The sequence below is a fragment of the Oryzias latipes genome, chromosome 6 (assembly GCF_002234675.1).
Source record: "Oryzias latipes chromosome 6, ASM223467v1".
NCBI classification, from domain to species: domain Eukaryota; kingdom Metazoa; phylum Chordata; class Actinopteri; order Beloniformes; family Adrianichthyidae; genus Oryzias; species Oryzias latipes.
The window spans coordinates 26,175,606-26,197,492 of NC_019864.2; the positions used below are offsets into that span (position 1 = coordinate 26,175,606).

Here is a 21,887-nt window from a genome sequence, read left to right on the forward strand (position 1 = left end):
TCTGGTGCAATCATTGTGTTGTTCCTCATTCTGCTTGTGTTAACAGGGATGCTAAGTTGGCCCTTAGACCCCCTGCCTGCAACTGTACCTCTGCAGCATCTCCGTCACTGTACTTATAGGTTCACAACTTCATTTACCTCAGTGTTACCCTGCCTAAATCTTCCCCACCCTTTATTAGGGATGGGTGCAGTTTGGATTTTAGTAGAAATGGTTCTAGTGCCCAAACAATGCTCAAACTGGTGCTCAGAGAACAGAATCATGCCACAGGATGCTTAGTCAGGAAGAAAAGAAAAGCAGGATGGATCAGCAGAGGGGTGTGGTCAGGATGCAATCTTCTCTGTACCAAACACCCTCTCTTGCCCCTTTATTCTCTAACAAATAAACTAACTAACTAAATAACTAAAGCGACTGCAAGGAGAGTTTTAAAACTTAGATTTATGAGCCCATAGGGAGGAGAATTTGTTTTTTTCCAGTGGATGATTTTTTTTAAGCTTTTATTGATTTCTTGTAACCCTTGTGCTATCCTAGGTACTTTGACATTGGGAGTTGGGTCATCTAGACCCAGTAGACAGTGTGCTGAACCTTTTTTCTTCAATTATTTGTGATCTTCACTGGTGTCCATGGATTACATGAAATCTTTCCACCTTTGTCATGGTAGGGAGAACACGTCAAAGTAAGGGTGAGGTCATCTAAGATAGCACAAGGGTTAAATGGTGTATTTTGAAGAAGAATGACTTCTGAGGCTATTTGTATATTATAAACGGTTCTCCATCTACCAAGCCTGGTAAATTTTTGTCTTGCACCAAACTGATCAGATCTTTAGTAGTGTGAAAGGTTTTTTTTCTTCCATTTCTTCACATGTAGAGCCATCATTTTGCTCTCTTTGCTTTCAGCAAAATCAGAAGGAATACATAAATTATGAGGAAACTAATGTAAAATTAAATATAAATGTTAAATATGAAAAATTTGAAGAAGACATAAGATGGGAAAACTTGTGAACATTTGTAACATTGTGCTTATTGCCATATGCTTTCTATCTGATTTGTGGAAACACTGCAAGATGTGCCCTTTTCTAAAAATAAAAATAAAACAACCTATATGGTCATAAAGTTTAAAGTGCACATTACTGCATTATCAAGGGGAAATTCCACTTGGGTATTGGCCATCACATGGCCAAAAAAGGTATTTAACACCCTACTGTCTGCCATTTTATGTTCTACATGTTATTCCAATAGTTTTCACAACGTGCCATTTGCCAAATTCTTTCAGGAAACACCGTAAATAATCACCATGTCCAAATGAAATAAATCCCGGATTGGTTTGAAAAGCCACAAGGCTTTTCTAAGCTTAAGACACCCACATGTCACATTAGGAAGTTGAGCATGGCAAGCAGAAATAATGGTTGCTAGAGAAAATTAGAAATATTACTTTAATATGGCTACACCAAAATTGGTACATGCACTTATTAACTCCAAAAGAAAAAAAAAATATGTGGTGTTGACAGTTTTTGTTGTTCCTGGAAAATAATACTTAAAAAGGCTTGTTGTAATTCTTTAAAACTGCATATTTGTGTTGAGCATTAGAGCAACACCTCACGGTTTTGATCTGAGCTGAACTTTCATGAAGTAAGGTTTAGGAGTCAAAGTGACCCCATACACTGGAGTGAAGTCTGGCTCCCCTGCATCTTCAGGCCAGGTGAACTTGAACTTTCTCAGGAGAGTCACCATGATGATGAAGAGCTCCATACGAGCCAGACCTTCTCCGAGGCACATTCGAGGACCTTAGACACAAAAAAACAAGGCAAAGTCATCGCAGACACTTTGCTTCATTCCCATTTGTAATATAGCTCACTAATTAACCACGTAAGACTTGGCATCCACATGCGTGGACGTCCTATTTTGGGTTATATTACCATAGTAGTTAACTGGTGCCCTGTGACTACAACATGTAAGACTCATATCAAGCAAGAGCTCGGGTCTGAAGAGGTTAAGAACTTTTCTGCATCTGTACCTGCAGAGAACGGCATGAAAGCTTCTGGTTTGACGAACTCTCCCTTTTCGTTGAGGAAGTTCTCAGGGTTGAAATCATGAGGAAACTTCCACTGTCCGTCCTCCCTCAGCACTGACCCCATGTTTTGGATGATCATGGTGCCCTGAAGAAAAAGCAGAGTACCAAAGATTACATAGCTACTCTTCATTACGGTCCTTCTATTAGCCAAACTAAAAACACCAGCATGTTTCTTACTTTAGGGATGGTGTACCCCATAAGCTCTGTTTCTTTAGTTGTGCTGTGGAAGACGCTGAGAGGAACAGTGTTGGCGATTCTTTGCACTTCGTGGATTACGGCCTACATGAGAACAGACGTTTTAAGAGCAGAAAAAATACAGCAAAAATATTCAGCACGGTTGAGATCACAAGTAGAACCTAAAATCCTCAGGTTAGATTTTTTAGTTGAAGGTAGAAAAACCTGAAATACAAAGTCCTTTGATGCTGCACAGCACCTGCATGTAAGGCATGTTGTGTCTGTCCTCAAACGTCACTTGTTGTTTTTCCTCCAACACTCGATCAATCTCTTGTTGACATTTATCTGAGGAAGCAAAAGGAGACTTAAAAACATCAGAAAGGTGATGTTTGAAATGGCAAAAAATCTAGTCTAACCTTATTAAAAATATGAACATTGAAAGCTTTCAGAATATTTACACCCCCATGGGTGTTTAATGAATCACTACACTTTATCATTCTTATACAGAATTTATTTCCTACTCCAATCATTTTTTGATCCAATTTAAAAACATTCCTGGAGGTCTTTTAATTATGATTGTGCCGTTTATAGCCAAAATCAAAAAGCCTGCGTCGTTTTTTAAGGGCTTCATTTGAAATTCATCTCTGAGTTGTTGGCGGGTGCAGAGTAAGCCTGCACTGATATACTATGACACCTTTGTTTACACTCTCTCCCGCTAGCTTTCATCCCCACACAACCCCAAGCTAAAGTTAATGGTGCAACAAAACGGCGAGCAATAGTAGAGCTATCCAGTTGCAGGGTTTTGGGCCAGTTATTAGCTCAGATGAGAAAAATAAACATGTTGATGGCGCTATTTGTCTACAAGTGGATGCATCGAAATGGAGCAGAGCAGGGAGCTTGTTGCCTGCTGATTGTGGTTTGCATGTAGAAACTACAAGCTTTTTCAAATGGTGCTTTTTCATCTGCACCTGATTCGTCACTATATGAATAAAGAAATACTCAGATAATCTTTTTTAATCTTAATTTTCTTGATATATGTTCTCCTTAAGAGAAAAATGCTACAAGAACACGCTACAAAAAACAAAAACACAATTTTCATTGGACTGGGTCTTTAACAAACTTGTAATGAAAATTGCGTTTTTGATCTTTTTTACAAAAATTAGTGGGAAAAGCGGTTTTCGTCGTTGTCTGCAGTTGTTGGAATCGATTGTTGGAATCAATTGTTGAGCTAACATCTGTGATTCTGAGGTTTTCAATCAGGTCAGTGTCCTTAGACATTGTATTGTGAGTTTGTGGCAGTTTACTGATGAGTCATTTTTACGTAAAATGATTATGTACTAATGTGAAAACAAATTTAGTGACTGGATTTCTCAGTTGGTTTTAAGCTTATAACTGGCACATGGGAAACCAGGGTTCGATTCCCTTGGGGTGCAAGCTTCATCCAGACTGAGCACGACCCATTAAGCTAACCATGGGGGCAAAATTCTGGATCTTCCTGTGCCGGTCCACTGCCCTAGTAAAATACAGGGTTGTGTCAGGAAGGGCACTGCCAAATCATAAAATGCATGAAGCTGATTGGCTGTAGCAACCCCTGAAGGGAAAAACAACAACAACTAATGTAAAAATGAAGTGTCAGTTTCAAAGCTAAACATCTTTGTAAAAAAATGTAATTCTAAACATTCTGAACATTAAATTAGACCAATAGCTACCATCTTTTTTTTTAACTTGGCTTGCTAAGCTTACCTTGTATGTGTGGGTAGTTGATCAAATAAAAAAAACCAGTCAGCAGAGTATTGGAGGTTGTGTCGGTCCCAGCGAAATGAAGATCTAAAGCGTATATAATTAGCTGGTCCTCTGAAAATGAAGAGTCATCTCCCCTCTACAGACAGACAAAGATTATTATAAATAGGAACTTATTAAAAAGTTAAAATAATTTCAATTATTTTAACTTATATATTTTTTAAGGAAAATCTAATAACTACTACCTTTTCCATTTCATCCAGGTAACAGTCAACAAAGTCTCTAGGCTTTCCAGGGATCCTCGTCTCTTTGTGCTCGTTCACCAAATGAGTTCCAACATCTACACAAATCTAAATAAAAAAATATAATAATAATAATACATAATTTTAGCACACTGGAACTATGGACTTTGCTAATAGGAGTCAGGTCACTAGACTACAAAAGATTGATCTGATTCTGCCGCACCACAGGGATGTATGTTTTGAACTTTGTTAAACTGTGATACTGTAATGATTCATGAGCCTTGGTTAAATGTTGATGATATTGTTTAGGAGGAAGAATGACTTGACTGAGGGGCACGGTGAAAAATACGCTGCCTGGCAGTGTTGGTAACTCAAAACAAAACAAAAAAAACTTTACAAGACCACACAAGAAGTGTCATTTGGTAACACGAATGTGAATATCACTACATGATTCTTACAGTACCTCTGCATTCTTGAAGGCCTCTCTGAATGGCAAAGGCAGTTTGCGGATCAGCGGAATAGAGTCATATATCTAAAGAAAAATAGTAATAACATGTATTAATATTGAAATGCCAATAATATACTCAATATTTCAAAAAAACATTTCACTTGTTACTATGGAGCCCCAAATTGTTCATAACTAAAAAAATAAATATGACCTTGTGCAATCACACAATAAATCTCTCATAAAAATAAGTAATTCTGGAAAACAATGTAAAATAAAAAAAAACTACTTTGGAAAATATTGATTTTGAAATTCAAGTGTCTGAAAAAAAGCCATAGAATTATAATAATAATCAACATGATGATGAAAATGAAATGTATGTAATAATATGACTAATTTAAAATCTGTGTGCAGGTTTGTCAAAATTTCTTGATCTTTTTATATACTTATGAGAGATTTATTGGTTGATTGTGTGATTGCACAAGGTCATATTTATTTTTTTCAATTATCCCTTGTGCTATCTTAGATGACCCCACCCTTGCATTGACGTGTTATCCCGACCATGACAGAGGTGGATAAAGGTGGAAATATTTCATGTAATCCACGGACACCAGTGAGGTTCACAAATCATTGAAGAAAAAAGGTTCAGAGCACTGTCTAGTGGGTCTAGATGACCCAACTCCCAATGTCAAAGTGCCTAGGATAGCGCAAGGGTTACGAACAATTTGGGGCTCCATGGTTACCAAGATATTTTTCATACTTGGAAGTCAAACAGAAAATAGTTGTGTAAAAAAACCCAAGAAGTGGGACTGACTTACCATGGCCCACGGTCCATTGGCTATCTTTGAGTTTCTGGTAAAGCACTGAACAATCGTTTTGATGATCTCATCGTCATATTCGAAGCGTTTGCCAAACAGAACCTGGCAGATTATGTTTGAGGCTGCATTATGAAACATAATCTGAGGACTAAAGAGTTTCCCTGTAAAAGACGGCGCATGTTAAAAAAGATTTAACTAAACCCTGTAAATGAAAGTTATTTGGAGACACAAATGACACACCAATGTTATTTTCCAGTGTTTTTATGGTGTGCTGAATTTCTTCAGAAATTCTTTCCTCCATCGACTTTTTTCCCAGACCAAAGTTCCTCAAAGTCATCAGAGCAAAGCGACGATGATCCCTCCAGCTTTCGCCATAATCTGCCAGTATTACACCTACAAATGCAACAAAACACATAAGGCTTTTAAGAAAGACATTTTATTTAACCGTAAGTTCCAAGTTTTGTACATGAACCCCCCCTTTTTTTCTAAATATAATATACTGTAATCTAGGGTGAGGGGGACACTTTTTTACCTGCAAAATACTTAGAAAATGGCTGAGTTGAAAAAAAAAACCTTCTGAAAAAAAAGCAAAGCATAGCATGTTTATTTTATTGGCGGCACTGTTAAACTTTTTCTTTTTCCAATATTATTGATAATAAAATCCCCCAAAACACACAACTGGAAAGTCCAGATACTTAAAAGATTCTTCAATCCTTCCAATACTTTATTTTAGTTGGACTCTTAATTGTGGAATTTGTGGAAAGATACTCTCTTTTGGAACCACCCTCTAGCAGCCATTCGTTGAACTGCAACATTTGGTCCCTCTGCGTTAGCTCCAAGTCTGGGAACTGACACAACTACAATTTAAATAAAAAACTTGCTAAGTTCTCTTTTTCAGAAGGAAACATTTTAGAAATTTTAAAGAAATGTCATACAATTTGGCTTCAAGATTACCTTCTTTCAAATAGCAACGCAAATAGAAAACTCTCCTCCCTTTAACCATCGTCTGTGAAGTTCCATTATTTCTTGACAGTTTGCCTAATTAACATAACTCCAACTAATTCCTAATAAAGTATTTCATACCGGCGCAAAGCTGCTTGGAGGTACATGACTTGTGTAAACAGTCAAAGAGTTGCTGTATTTCAAAAAACGTGTTATTTTGATGTCGCTGCTGACAGCTCTGGTGTTGAAAGATCAAAAATGAAAGTTGTATGTTTTTGGCCATTGTTATACCTTTTTCTAGGCATAGAAGTAAAAATTCTGAGCCTAACTAGACAGTTTAGTAGCTTGCAAGAGATTTCTGGCAGGAAGCTCAGAATGCACAGAAGTATAGTAGGCTTAGACTGGCTGTTATGTCTATCAAATGATCGTGATAGTGCAACCGTATAATAAACTGACTTCTGATCGATTTTGTATGTGAAAATATACCATTACTTCCTTTAAGATCAGATAGAAGAACAATTTTAATAAATGTTTAAACCACTGTAGACCGTTTTCTGAAGGGCCAAAGTGTAGCAGCAACTAGTCACCGGGGCAGACATTGGCTATTCAGGGTTGACCTACATTTGGTAATATAGGTAGAAATAACCTGCTTGGCAACATTTAAAGTAAACTAATTCTCCTGTTAGGGTTATGTAATTATCATTTGCTTACATGCTATTTTCACCATAATATGATGGTCTCAGTTCTATCTTTCAGTAAGAAAACAATGACGTGGAAAGTCGCGACTATACAAGAAATGATGTTCCTGTACTGCCTGATTGAATGACCCACTTTTACGTCATTGTAGCTGGATGATGCTGCAATCCCCCTGACTACCTGGGAGCAGTATAAAAATTGTTTGGCCCAACACTTGAGGACTTGGTGTGTGGTGCTCATACCCGCCCATTTCCTGGTGGCTAACCCTCTGTGCTTCCTGCTGGGAAAAAAAAAGAGCTCTGGCATCCGGAGCACCCCTCTACGCCCAAGCGAGCTTAAGGCGTGGATGAGTTTCTCCTCACTGCTCAGGGGCGGCAGAGGCACCACTGCTGTTTTGTTTGGCTTCCCTGAATTTATCGCACAGCAGTTACAGCTTGCTTAAGCCAATGGGCTGCCAACTCTACCTTTCTACACCTGGGATACACTCCTCTCTGCAGCAGGGCACAGAGTGTCTGAAGATCCTGAGTGTGGTGGTTAAAACTGCAGCTTGTGGCTGCCACCTCCAGCTGCCACCTCCAGCTCCTGCCAGTGGGCTTCAGGCTGCACTCTGAGCCCAGACACCCATCTTCTTGGCCTCCGTTGCAGCCAACAGAGAGCGGCGTCAACCACTCTCTTCTCCATGGACATTGGACTTAGGATCTGCTGAGAAGTGCCGTGCCCTTCCCAAGGACCTGTGCTGTGCTGGTTTTATCCTGTTTTTACCTTTTGGTTTTATGGTGTGTGTGTGTTGGTGTATGAATGAGTGAGGGTGGGCATTGATTGTTGTTTTTTTTTTTTTTTTGCTCAAACAATATTGCCGACCCTTGTTTTTATATCTTTTACCCCCTTGTTTTTTAGGGCCGAGTGCAGGGACAGAGCGTGTCGGGCGACAACAGTGGAGGCTCAATTGGGGCATTTGCGGATTTTTTTTTTTTTTTCACGTTTGTGGGTGCCACAGAGTGGGTTTTTTTTCTGTTTTTTTATTTGCCAATCTCCTCCACGTGGGTCGGCCCAGCGCTCCGTTGGTAAGCCTCAGCCCTCGAAGGGTCTCCTCCCCCATTTCTCCCTCCCAGTGTGATTGAGTCCCTTGTTTGCTCCTCTCCTGTGTGGTTCATCTCTTTGTTACCAGCAGACCTGCACCTGTGGACCTGAGGGCTCTGGGAGGGTCATAAACCAAAAGTAAATCTGATAAAAATGATGGTCCAGTTCCATTTAAACTTTTATAAACTAATAAAAGAAACTTAAAATCGAGCTGACTGAGAGCCAGTGCAAAGACTTCAATATTGGAGTAATGTGCTCCTTCTTTCTTGTTCTAGTTAAAAGGCGTGCAGCCGAATTTTGAACAAGCTGCAGCCGGTTGATTGTATTTTTCTTAACACCAGAAAGAAGAGCATTACAATAGTCTATCCTAGATGTTATAAAAGCATGGATTAATATTTCAGCACTGGCTTGTGAGACAAAGTGTCTCACTCGGGCAATACTTCTAAGGTGATAAAAGGCAGTCTTTGTAAGTTGGTTTGCGTGCGCTTCAAAGTTAAGATCTGCATCTAAAATCATACCGAGGTTTCTGACTTTACTGCACACATTTCGATTAAAAGTTGATAAATAAGATTGGACCCTTTCTCTCTCAGCTTCAGGACCAACAATTAAAATGTCAGTTTTGTCTTGATTGAGCTTTAAGAAGTTCTCTCCCATACATGTTTCAATATCAAAACACAACTTAAAAGGTCATCAATGGGTCCCCATGTCGTCAGGAGACACAGCCACAAATAACTGGGTGTCATCAGCATATCTATGAAAGTTTATGCCATGTCTCCCGATGACATCACCAAGCGGTAGCATGTAAAGTTTAAAAAGTGTGGGGCCAAGGACTGAACCTTGTGGCACACCACATGTCAGTCCGTGCCTCCCAGATGATGTATGATTTACACTGACGATTAAATCTCTTCCTGTGAGGTAGGATTCAAACCAGCTGAACATTGCCTAATATTGTTATGCTCTGTTGACACATTTAAAAAGAATCTTTATATGCTTAGTTATTATGCTTTAAAAATTCAGCTTCATTTATTAAAGGGACTTGAAAATAGAAAACTAATACATTACTAAAGTTATAATATAAGGGAAATATTGTCTGCTTTCAGATTCAACTGAAATCAGGGGCGGAGCTACAGGGTTGATAGTTTCACTATTTTTACTTGATTGTTAAAACTACTTCACAGAAGTTTGACTGTTAAATTATAAAAAAGAAAAAGGTAAATAAAAAAATAAAAAGTAGGTAAACCTGGATCCCATTTCTGCATTTGTTCATTTTTTAAAGGTATTAAAAAAGTTTTGGATACTCAAAATCAAAAGACTCAGAATCGGGATCTGATTGGGACATCGTTCCTATGTATATATATTATAAATTTGCTTCCTTTTGTTTTCTTTTTTTGCACTTTTACTTTATAAAAAATGCATATAAGGATGAAAGTAAATTTGAATTTGAAGTTAAAAGTAAAGGTCTAAACTCCCTAGCATGTAAACAGTACATGTAATGACTTGTCTTTGCTTTTTCCCATCTTATGCAATTGCAACAGATAGAGACTGGGTAAAAGGTGACAAAGATGTTCATGTTGATTTATGATTTTGCACTTTTGAACTCATACCGGCATGTTTTCTTTGTGCAGACTTCACATTAACATACTAAAACAATCAATAGAGTTTGACATATTTTTCTTTAACTCACTACATTTCCGTAGAATGAGAGATCAGCTGATTTTACCTTTCCTCTTGCTAACATCATTCACAAACAGATCTTGGGGACGCCCTGCGAAATCAGTGGCCTTGATCACCATGGCTTCCTTCATGGCCTTGAACCCGTTAATGATCACAGCTGGCTTCGGACCCAGAAAAAGGCTGTAGACATTTCCATAGGAGTTCCTTAGCTGAAAAGACCAAAGGGAAAAAAAAGTTTTAAAATGATTTTTAAATGCTAAAACATAGTGATGAAAATAATTTAGAGTAGGTAGCAGAGGATGATCAGTTAATAAAAAGCTAGTGCTATTAACCAAACTGATAAAGCAACAGCGCCTCCATTAGTGACCCAGATCTATAAGACAGTCCTCACCCCTGGCTTTTCATTAACAGGTTCTTGCAAGGTCTCTTCTGAGAAAGAACTGGTGGCTAATGTAGATAACTTACTCAATTTCTCCTTTTCAAAAGAAAGTTTATTTTTGTGAGTCTGTCCTCCGACAAAGGAAAAAACGTCTCCTCATTTTAATCTGCCATGTGCAAAGAATGAGGTAATTGTTGGTTGTTGACCTTTACTAGTGTAAAGTGCACAAGCCTTTGGCCAATTCCCAATTCTACCCCTACTGCTTCTCCCAATTCTACCCCTACTGCTTCTCCCTAACCCTCCAATTGTTGGGGCATTTGAAGCTGTAGTGGTGTCCAAAAAGCTTTTTTAAGGAGGAGTGGTAGGGACTAGCGTAGGGTCAAGTTATACCTCTGCCAGTAGTGGAAGAAGGAGAAATTGATTCTTTTTAACTGTTTCACGATGGGCGACAACTTAAGGTTTTCATATCGCTCTGTTTGGAGGGTCATAGGGTCATAGGGTAGAGGGAAGAATTCGTATTCAGCCTTTGTCTTTCTCACCTGACAGAATGAAAACACTACATTAGGATCTCAGGAGTAAAAATTAACCAATTCTCTGTAACCTGTGGAGCTGGTCTGGAGCAGTTCTGCCTACAGGCTTTCAAATGTATTAATAGATTACGAAATCACATCTTCAGGTGAATTGAACATAGATGTGCGTGTTAGTAAAATGTTTGATCTAACACAATTTCCCTCAATCAAATGGTGCCTTCCATTAATGCAACATCAGCTTATTACATTTGAATCTCTTACCCTGTCAAAGTCCTTCAAAGGATTGTCTAAACTCAGGTGGAGAAGGTTCCCCAGCATGGGCAGGACTGGGGGTCCTGGTGGGAAGTTCTTGGGCCTCCGAGGTTTCAATTGGAGGAATAAGATACAGATGCAGAGCCACAGCAAGATCAGCGAGACGAACATGTTTGTGACTTTGACTGAACTGGTGAGATTTGTGACTGAGCTGCAGTTACAAGGGCGGTTCAGTTCAGTGATAAACCATGCTGTAAACCACTGCCTCCCTGTGGCTGGACTGGTGTCTTCAGTCCGACTTGGCTTCCTGAAAACTGATTTAAATGAACTTAAGTTGGTAACACAGTAATGTTTGAAATGTCTTAAGATTTTTAATGCTTAAGTGTAACATGAGTTTTCTAACATTCAATTCATAAATCTTGCTCTAGAGTCAATTTAAAAGAGTCCCTCAGTTTTAAGCAGCAAAACTGTTTCTAGAGTAATAAATATTTCTTTACACTTTTTACTTTTCTGTCAAAAATAGTACTGGAATAATTCAATAGTTCTCTTTATAAAAGCTTCTATTAACCATTTAATCATTTTTGTTAGATTGTGTCATGAGACACTAGCGAGAAAACATGTTCACACATAACAGTAAAGCTTTCTTTTTTAACGGTCAGGACAAGTTAACTGAAGGATACTGTCTATTTTGTGTTTGGAAAAAAAAAACTCACTGGAAATTGACATAAAGATCTAGTCATATTGGGGAGGAGACCAAAGTTGTGCCAAGATGGCACAGAAACATGTCCAAATGCACATAAACTGTACACAGATGTAAACATTGTAAGACACTGTATGATATTTTAACAGTACGTAAAAAGTACAGACAATGATTGTTATAGAAGACATCAAGTAGCTTTAACTTTTATTATTTTAGGAAAGACATACACTAAAAAAGAACAAGCAATTAGAAAAAGAAGACATTATTTAAGAGCCACACTTGTTTTTAACAGCATCAACAAACTCAAGTAAGTAAAAATGCCAGTGAAAAGTTTCCATTATGACCTATTCTTTTGCATTTCTGAATATCTGAATGTCACCAGCCGTAATTCAAACTAACAATATATTTTGTTTGTTTGTTTTACATCGTTTTCCTACTGTAAACTCACCTGCTCCACCAACAGAAAAAAACAACAGAAAAAGACTAAGTGTAGCTTTACAAAGAAAAGCAGCAGCTTATAAATCTGTTGGGTCACGGGTAATAAATGACAAGCTGGAAAATATTTGCTGAATATATTTTTAGTTAGAATATATTTTATATTCTTTCTGTGCAGAAAACACAGGTACATTTAGAGTAAATATAAAACTTTCCAGACTGACTATTGATTTTTTTTTTGTTATAAACAAAATGATAAAAAAAAATAAGTAAAAATAATCAAATAAAAACACACACATTAAAAACATCATCATTTGTTTTGTAAGACAAGCAGCAGTAAAATCTTGTATTTTCATCAAAACCCATATTTTTTGCAGGACATGTTCATTGTTTTGACCTCAGCTGGACTTTCATACGATAAGGTTTTGGAGTCAAAGTGAGCCCAAAAATAGGAGTGTAGTCGGGTTCCCCAGCATCCTCAGGCCAGGTGAACTTAAACTTTCTCAGCAGAGTCACCATGGTGAGGAAGAGCTCCATACGAGCCAGACCTTCCCCTAAACACACCCGAGGACCTGATACACAAAAACAGACAACAGAGTGGTTTACACGAGACTCTAGTTTTATGAACATTTGTGTAAAAGCTCATAATACTCACTACTTTTACTGCACTTTTTATGATATTTCAATAGAACGCGTTACTTTTGTGTTTACTTTGGCAACTATAATTCAAGTTGACCAAAGAGCAGCTTATGATAGCATTGAAATACTTGAAATATGAAAGTGAAAAAAGGTTTTAGCAAAAATCAAACAAATAAAAAAGATAAACCAGAACCAATCAAAATTTTGTCCCAATTGTATATATTTTTTGTTATGAAAAACATGACTAATACTTTTGTAATTTACTACCAAAACTATTTAATTCTCATTTGGAAATAAAGGATTTTTGTGATTTATCTATCAATTCTGATGGCATTTATGCACATTACCCACTTGGCATTTTACACAAAATTTACATTTTTAAATAGTAGTTGCCTAATATTTTCTAGTAACTTTAAAGTCCCACTTCAGTCGTCGTAAAAGTGTTCCCAGTGGTTTATTCATCATAATTATGCCGTTTTTAGCCAACATTAAAAATTCAATGTCGTTTTCTAGAACACAGGAGTTGATCAGAAATTTGCCTCTGAGGTTTGGGACCGTTGGCGCAGAAAAAAAAAACAATTTTCCTCATAGTGAGTCTTTAACTTCATCAGTTGATGCCTATATTTAAGAACATTTAATAATCAATTTATGTTGTTTTTTAGAGTTACAAAGCTACAGAGGATTATCCCCAAAAACGCTTTTAACAGAGTCAGACCTGCAGAGAAGGGCATGAACGCCTCTGGTTTGACAAACTCTCCCTTCTCGTTCAGAAAGTTTTCAGGATTGAATTCATGAGGGAACTTCCACTGTCCTTCCTCTGTCAGCACTGACTTCATGTTTTGGATGACCATGGTGCCCTGAAGATGAACCAAAAGAACAGACGAGACATAACTCTCTTCAATTCAGCCATTCTTATGTTAAAAACTCCGTCTAGCAGTTTCTTACCTTGGGGATAGAGTATTCCATGAGCTCTGTGTCTTTCATTGTGGCGTGGAAGACACTAAAAGGAACGATGTTGGCAATCCTTTGGACTTCATGGATCACAGCCTTCATGAAGAAAAAGAACTTAGACTTTAACTGACCTTAATATATGACACTAAAATACTGTTTAATAAACATAGTATTATGAACTATTATTACATTACATAGTTTATGTACTGATAATTAAAAAACTACACAGTAAGATTACACATAGATACTTTTGTATTAACAGATGAGGCGTTCTATTACAAAAACAGAAAGCAGCGACTATCAAATGTCATGCTCTCCTGTAAACCGTGCAATGGGGGGAGCCACGGAAGGGGGGGGGGGGACTCATGGGGCGAAACACTCCAGTTGTCCAGAGTGGTCTTCTGCCGGGGACTTGACGTGCCGCGGGGCAAGTCGTTTCTGATGACAGAATTAGCGCTAAGTGAATTTAAACACGCATGTGCAGTCATGTATGTATCAGAGGATGTTTGATTTGCCGTTCTGCTTGTCAATCAAGTCCCGTACTTCTCGGTGACGATTTTGATTCGCTGACGGATTTTTTAGAAGTATTTTTCTATTTTTTTTTGTAATTTATCTTTGCTGGCCTGCGATCTATCCTCATGTCCTTGAAGATCAACCGGTCGATCGCGATCGACGTAATGAGCACCCCTGCCTTAGAGGCTTGAATGGGGAAGAGCCAACGGGTTTGGCCTACTGGTCAGCTTCCTCGACCCCGACTACCAATAAGTGAGTTCTTTTAGGCATGTCTGAACACGAGGCCCCATGGTAGATCCTGGCCAAGTGGCCTGGGTAGACCTCAGTGTCCTTTTTTGATAAAGACAAGGAGATCTTAGCTTCTTTACTGATACTGCCCCCACTAGCCAAAACTAAATAAATGAAAGAAGAAAGCAAAAGTTAATGTGCAAAATGATAGTTAAAAGGAAAATTAAATAGAAAAATCTGTGGTGATTTTTAGCACCTGCATATAAGGCATGTTGTTTCTGTCCTCAAAGCTGACTTGATCCTTGCCCTCCAACACAAGATCTATCTCCTGCTGACATCTTTCTTCAGAAGCAAATGACATTGGATGTGTTGACAAACAGCAAATAATTACACCGTGAGTTCCATTGGTTCTTTATCCGTACCTTGTATATGTGGATGGCCCACGAGGTAAAGGAAACCTGTCAGCAGAGTGTTGGAAGTGGTGTCTGTTCCAGCAAAATAAAGATCCAAAGAGTAGCCAGCCAGTCGCTCCTCAGAAAATGAAGAATCTGCACTTTTCTACAAACAACAGCAAGCAGAAACAAGTGACATGCAATGCCGCTATGCATTAAAAGTGAGGAGTGCATAGGTTATTATCAAAGACCAATGCCAAACACAAGTAACACGCTCTCAATGTACACGTTTCACTTAAACAATTCAAAAGAAATAGTTGAGAAGTAAAAAGCTCCAGCTCGAAAAATTTAGACATTTAAATAATTCAGCTGCCTTGAATTCCAACCACATTTGCACAAACCTTCTCTAACTCATCCAGATAGCAGTCAACAAAGTCTCTTGGTTCTCCAGGGACTTTGGTTTCCTTGTGCTCTTTCAGGAGATCAAAAGCGATGTTTTTACAGGTCTGAAATTAAGAAAAACACATATAGAAGTGCAGAAGATTTAAATTTATTGGTAACATTTTCTAACTTACTTTTAGGCAGTATCTTTATTTGAGTGTTTCAACAGAATGTGAATTGCAACTGTTTCGCTTGACTGGGGACCCAACTTCTGTGGTCTGTCTATGTAACATCACAATGGTTTGTAAAGAAATGGCCTATTTAGTTTTAGAAGTGCAGGGTAGTATGGATATGTTTGATTCCAAACTATACTCATTCAGACCTGAACTTTGGGATAAAATTTAGAGCCTTAGATCGTAAGTGGCTTATCCAAAAGCACCTTATGGATATGGTATCATTCGCACTTGATCAGAACTTGTCAAAGCTTTATGGTGGAGGACTTGGAATTGTTGACTTGGAGCCCAGCAGCTAATAACTGAAGATTTTGCAGTTCAATGGTGACTTGTAGGACACAGTGGATCACCTCTAACCTGTACAAAATTTCAACATGTATTTTTTAACATTTCTCTACCCTTTGACCTATTTGTTGTCTTGCATTCAATTCATTTTTTGTGTGAGAAAATATCTTCCCAAACGTGAGCCCAACTTGCGTCGTAGTATTACTGGAGAGTTCACATTTCAAAGGATGTTCACCATGAGCGAATTCGACTGGTCACCACTTAGTCTGCAGTTGGACTTGAACTGATGCGTGTAAACCTCCAGTCATCAATGCTTTTGGATGAATCAACATTGTACAGAGGTTTGGGACAGTACTTTTTCTATGATTGAAGGATCCCTTTAAAGAAAGGATTCAGAGAGCAATTCTGACTACAGGGCTACCATAACTTTACGAAAAGGTCTAAGAAAAAATACTGCACCGGAAAGTTCAGATATCTGGTAAATTTAAGATTAGAATTGTGTTTCTGATTTCGGTTGGGAGACCTCTACCCATAAACTCAAATGTGATGGATGTTTATGAATGTACCATTACCTCGTAATTTTTAAAGGCCTTCCTGAATGGCAGTGGCAGTTTTCGAAGTATGGGAAGAGAATCATAAATCTGCAAAAACAAAGAGGTGACATTTTCAATCATGTCCACATTTGTAGAGTCTGCTTCCTAAAATGTCCAACATTGCTCTGAACAGAAGACATATTGATGAAAAATGGCTCAAACCTACATTCCTTTTAAAAGCCAGTAATGAGCATGGCCTTTAAAGAGAAAACTAATGAAAAACATAGTTTTTTACCATCTAAAAACTGCATGGTTTTATCAGTCGATAACTTTAAATACATTCACAAAATATTGTACGACGGGAAGTTTTATGTGAGGCACATAGAAGTTCTTTCACCTTTTTTCAAACTTAATTATAATTTTACCTCAAAGCAAAACAGCTGCCAAAAATGGAGGTAAACCATTGGTTCGTCAGCTAGTTTGCGTATTGTTTCCTACATAGTTTTATTTATTTTATTTTTTTTTACAGAAAAGTATATATAAGGATTAGTATTTAAGAGTTAGATATGTTCAAAAAAATAATAATCTCATGAAGAGAGGTGGAATTAATAAATAGATCTGTGATTTTTTTTCTCCTAAGATTCCCAGCAATGAACTGCTAAACTACTCAAAACACAAAATAGGCTAGTCGCAAACATTCCACCTCTGCCTGTTTAGCCAGGGTCACGATTCTTCATGTCCTGAAAATTTGGTATTTTGCCATGCATCTGCTGTTTGATCAAAAACACCCAAGCCCATGGGCGTGCTGGCTTGAATGAGCTGTGGGGGTGGTTTGAAGTTTTTGAGCGGCGCAAAAGACTGCAAAAGAATCCGTCAATCACTCAGTTTTTTTAAACTTGTCCTTTGTTTCTTTAGCTTAGATAATGACAGATTTTTTTTTCTAAAAGTCAAACTATGTTTTGGCTGTAGTTCAATCTTATGTCATAATAAGTTTAATTAAAGCCTGAGTTAATGTTCAACAGCATTTGCAAATAAGACAAGCACTTTAAACCAAGGTTATAGGATTAAGTGTTTTTTTAATAGGAACTGATCAAAATGGAACTATTTTTGCAGTGGTTGAAAACGACCCTCTAAAATACCCTGTGACTTACCATAGCCCATGGCCCGTTGGTCATCTTGGCGTTGTCAGTGAAGCATTTAATAATCACTTTGATCATCTCATCGTTGTACTCAAATCGTTTTCCGTACAGAACCTGGCAGATGATGTTAGAGGCTGCATTATGAAAGATGACCTGAGGACTCAGGGTTGATCCTGCAAAATATTATGGCACAAATTGAAGAATAACAATATCTGACACAAATGGAGAGAGCATTGCTCCAGCGCTGACGAACCAATGCTCTTTTCCAAGGTTTTTATTGTCTGTTGAATCTCTTCGTGAATCCGGTCCTCCATTGACGTCTTCCCGAGACCAAAGTTCCTTAGTGTCATCAGAGCAAAGCGACGGTGTTCTCTCCAAGTCGTACCATAGTTTTCCAAGACCACTCCTACTTGTACAAAAAAAAGAGAAAAAGATTGAGTTTTTAAATAAAATATATTTTTGCTTTATCGCTCCAGTTTTAGTGAAGATTAAGATAGAAATTGCTTCACCCTGCGAATATACGTATAATATTAATATGTAATATAAATATAATTTCTCTAAAATTAATTAAAAAAACATTTAGGTTAGGACATCATTTTACTAATGAAAAAAAATTATTTAAATTTTTTACATTTAGTAAATTCCTAGCTTTGTAATTCCCTGTTTTTTATTTATTTATTTTTTTAATAAACAGGATCATTCATCTACTAATAGCAGAGGACCAAGATTGGAGCCCTGTGGTACCCCGGGGTTGTCTTTTATACAGGATGAACCTTGTCTGTTCTCCTTAATGCAACTTTCTGTTCAATATAGATTTTAAAAATGAAATACTTCCATTTCCTACACCCTTAAATAAGAAGATAGTTTTAGAAGTGTTAAAATAGCTTTAAAAGCCTGAAACATAAAGCCAGAAAAGGAGCATTAAATATTTGGAACCTAACAGTGATCAAAATCATCAATTGAAGTATACAGAATGATATACTGAAAAAGTTGTTGCTACTTGGTAACTTAATGCGGCTGTGAACCTGAAGGAAAGAGAAACAGCAAAATAAAATGAAAAAGAAACAGTTTTGAAAGCTGCCGAGCATGAAACACTAGTTACACCTTAGTTATTGTACAGTTTGCCCAATATTTGTTTGGTGATGAAGAAAGGATTTGTACACTAAAACAACTGAGGAAAAGGTGAGCTGGATTTACATCCCAGGTGCTGTTGAATCCACCTCTCAACATGTACCAGCATAGTGCCGAATGCTTTTCTTCCTGCTAAAGCGGCTCTTTGTCTACATTTTAATTCACCGTAACAATAACTGAATGAACCTTGCCTTAGAACACTGTGCAGGGTTGTTGCACATGTGTAGACGTTCGTGTCTTGATTTGTTGAAATGCAACTTCAGAAGAGAATTCTTTCTTCAAAATCAGTCCCAAACATTTAATGTGTTTACAATCAGACGTTTCTTTTGAACAAAAAAATGAAGATGAGGTGACGTACCTAACTGCTGGGTGACATGGTTGATAAACAAGTCTTGGGGTCTTCCAGCAAAATCAGAGCCTTTGTTCACCAGTGCCTCCTTCATAGCTTTTAACCCATTGATGACAACAGCCGGTTGTGGACCAATGAACACACTGAAGACATTTCCATAGGATTTCCTCAGCTGGGAAAGAAGCAAAGAAAATGTTGGTGTTGAAAATACACAGAAACTATGGCCAAGTCACAGCATCTGGCCAGAGATTGGGAATCCACTGTTGGGCCAAAATGCTTCATCATCAAATATGCAGGGGTAAAAAAGGTCTTTTGATCTATTTTCAAAGTAATACCAATGGTCTTTTAAATATTACAATGCAGTTTTTAGCCAAAATCACAAAACCTGTCATTTTTCTAGGACAGTTCATTCGAAATTTGCCTCTGAGTTGTCAACAGGACTGTTGGCAGGGAGCAACCCCGCCCCCTTCCCCTCCTTATTACTGAGAGCTCTCTGTTTACATGCTTTTCCACTAGCTTACATCTCCTCACAAACCCTGCTGAGATTTGATTCTCCATTCGCCCATTTGAGCGTGAGCGAGATGGAGTTGGCGGAGCAGAGAGCTTGTGGCCCGCCCAGGCCATTTTCTATGTCACATATGTGCTTCCTTTTCCAGCTGTATTTTTTCACTGCTCCTGATTCACCACAATTTGATTAAAGAATTATCTTAATATATGTCCTTCAGTATCAGAAAAATGCCATGTTAAAATATCAAAAACACAATTTTCATCAAAGTAGGTTGTTAAACAAATTAAGAACTCTTATTTTCATTTGGTTGTTTTATTATACGGCCGTAATCCTGAATTTCTATAATCTCTAAACTTCTTGCAAACTGCAGTTTTGCCTTCAAGCTGGTGCTGTTTCCTTTCATTCCCTTTGTCAAGCTCTCATTTAAATGCAGTCAGTTGCTTTTAGGCCTTTTTGTTGTTCTGCGTTTGTGTTGGACTGCAGCAGCGGATTTCTGTTTGGGATGGAAAGATGAATCCTGGACGTTTATCTTGGCTGATTGGAACACGGTGCATTCACATTACGCCACAGATAACTTTGTAAATGACCCCATTTTCTATCAGTGTAAAGAGAAACATCCGTGACATAAAGCTTTGCTTGGACACAGGCCAAGTGTACAGGAGTTCATCAAATCTCCCATTTTAGTAAAAATCTGCAAAAACGCTGCCTAAATGTCCTTAAATTCTTGTGGGAGGTGCACTACAAGTCAGTTAATAGCCAATTCACTCTACACAGGCATTATGCAACCTCCGGCATGAGCAGGAGCCGTTTTTTTTTTTTTTTTTTTTTTCCCTAAGTGTGATCCCAGTCCATGCAGAGCGTTCTTACCCTCTCAAAATCCTTTAAAGGATCATCTGTACTCAGGTGCAAAAGGTTTCCCAGCACTGGTAGGGTGGGGGGTCCCGGTGGGAAATTCTTTGGTCTCTGAGGTTTAAGCAGGTAGACGAGGAAAAAGATCAAAAGCCCGAGCAGCACCAGAGAGGCAAACATGGCTGCATAGATTTGACGGAGCTCCAGAAACTATTTGGTGGATTTGAAGAAAAAAGGTTGGCTCAACTCTGCTGTTAGCCCTGCCCCCCTTCCCCTCTGTGACTCTGGGATGTTTAAACAGAAGAAAAGCACTTTCAGAATCTGATAAGTTCCAACAGGAAGAGGTTAGGACTCACAAAGGGACAAGCCCCATAATGTTGTGTTTTTTTAAGGGGAATACTGCCCGTTACATTTCAAGACATTACATGCTGAAGAGTCTCTAAACTAGAAAGTGAAGCCTATGTTTAAAAACAGTTGTTTTGTCCCCATTCAGGAAAACATTTTGACAACTCTTAAAAAAAAACAAGACAATTATTTAAATTATTTTATTCTGATTGAGATGAATTAAGAGCAGACGTAAAAATGTTGTAATGTTGCAAAAGCCTGTAGCTGCTACAGTTGGCGGGCTTCCTGCTCTGCTGTATTCCAACGCCTCCACTTGCATACAAACCTTCGCTTTTGGCATGCGGCTCAAAACAGCACGGCTGGATAGCTCCAATACTGCTCGCCATTTTTGTTGCGTGGCTAATGTCAGGTTGGGGTTGTGAGGTGCTGTAAACTAGCGGGAGAGAGTGTAAACAAAGGGAATCATGAGAAAAGAAAGCAGTCCTACTCCGCACCAACAGTCCTGGCAACACCTCAGAGATGAACTTCTGATGGACTCCTGCTGCTCTGAAGAAACTTTGTCTTAGAAAACAACAAAGGTTTTTTGATTTAGCCTTAAAACTGTATTATCCTAATTAAAAGACCACTAGGAACGATTTTACAATAGATCAAAAGATGACTGAAGTGGGAATTTAAAAGTTTTACGCCCGCTGTTTGTTTTTTCTATGGCTAAGAAGAAAATTTAAAGAAAAATTTTAACTCTTAAGAAAATGTAAAAAGATAAATAAATAAATACTCGCTTAGAGGAGGACCTGTGGTTGGGTCATACCATTCACTGTTTTTTTTTTTTCATCTCAAGAAATTCTGTTCTTGTGCAAGTGAGGAAGGAGAAGAGAGGGTGTAAATGTGGATGACTGATAGGAGTGAGTCACTGATCAAGTGACTGGAGGTCAAAAGTAAAGTGTTTATAATAACTAGATTAGGGGATGAGGGGTTAAAAGTTGAAAAACATTTTTTTTTGGTCTAAATTCATTATTGTAATTTAACGTTTATAATTGTTAAATGTATATATTTTCTTTATTATTCAAACTTCTGTTTTTAAGATAGTTTGTATGTTCTGTTTTTCTTACATAATTAAAGTTGTTTGTGTTAGAATCTTTCCGTGTGCCATTTCAGAAAATTGATCACTTCAGCAGTAAAGAAAGAAGTGTCTGGAATGTGAGATAATTTGATCATGAAAGACAGAACTTCCTGTGAT

General features: G+C 37.9%; 1 protein-coding gene across 1 annotated transcript; it reads right to left on the bottom strand.

Moving 5' to 3' along the window:
* Positions 1 to 1,446: 1,446 nt before the first annotated feature.
* On the bottom strand, positions 1,447 to 20,576 carry LOC101157693. Its single transcript, XM_023955575.1, has 22 exons — positions 20,324 to 20,576; positions 18,958 to 19,120; positions 17,722 to 17,874; positions 17,481 to 17,641; positions 16,369 to 16,437; positions 15,299 to 15,403; positions 14,928 to 15,063; positions 14,762 to 14,847; positions 13,759 to 13,860; positions 13,529 to 13,670; positions 12,562 to 12,746; positions 11,049 to 11,417; positions 9,925 to 10,087; positions 5,727 to 5,879; positions 5,487 to 5,647; positions 4,687 to 4,755; positions 4,227 to 4,331; positions 3,985 to 4,120; positions 2,501 to 2,586; positions 2,245 to 2,346; positions 2,011 to 2,152; positions 1,447 to 1,780 (listed from the first exon to the last, which is right to left on the bottom strand). Exons 1-22 carry the CDS (start codon positions 20,483 to 20,485, stop codon positions 1,593 to 1,595), a joined length of 3,138 nt encoding a protein of 1,045 aa, XP_023811343.1. The 5' UTR covers positions 20,486 to 20,576; the 3' UTR covers positions 1,447 to 1,592.
* Between the last annotated feature and the right edge of the window lie 1,311 nt (positions 20,577 to 21,887).

Bases quoted from the DNA above. Each gene is read 5' to 3' on its own strand.
- LOC101157693 (XM_023955575.1), bottom strand. From the start codon at position 20,485: ATGTTTGCCTCTCTGGTGCTGCTCGGGCTTTTGATCTTTTTCCTCGTC. The intron at 17,642-17,721 runs GTTCGTCAGCGC...AATATTTTGCAG, and splicing joins AACCTTGGAAAAGAGCATTG to GATCAACCCTGAGTCCTCAG. The intron at 13,671-13,758 runs GTAAGAAACTGC...GTTCATCTTCAG, and splicing joins TGGAATACTCTATCCCCAAG to GGCACCATGGTCATCCAAAA.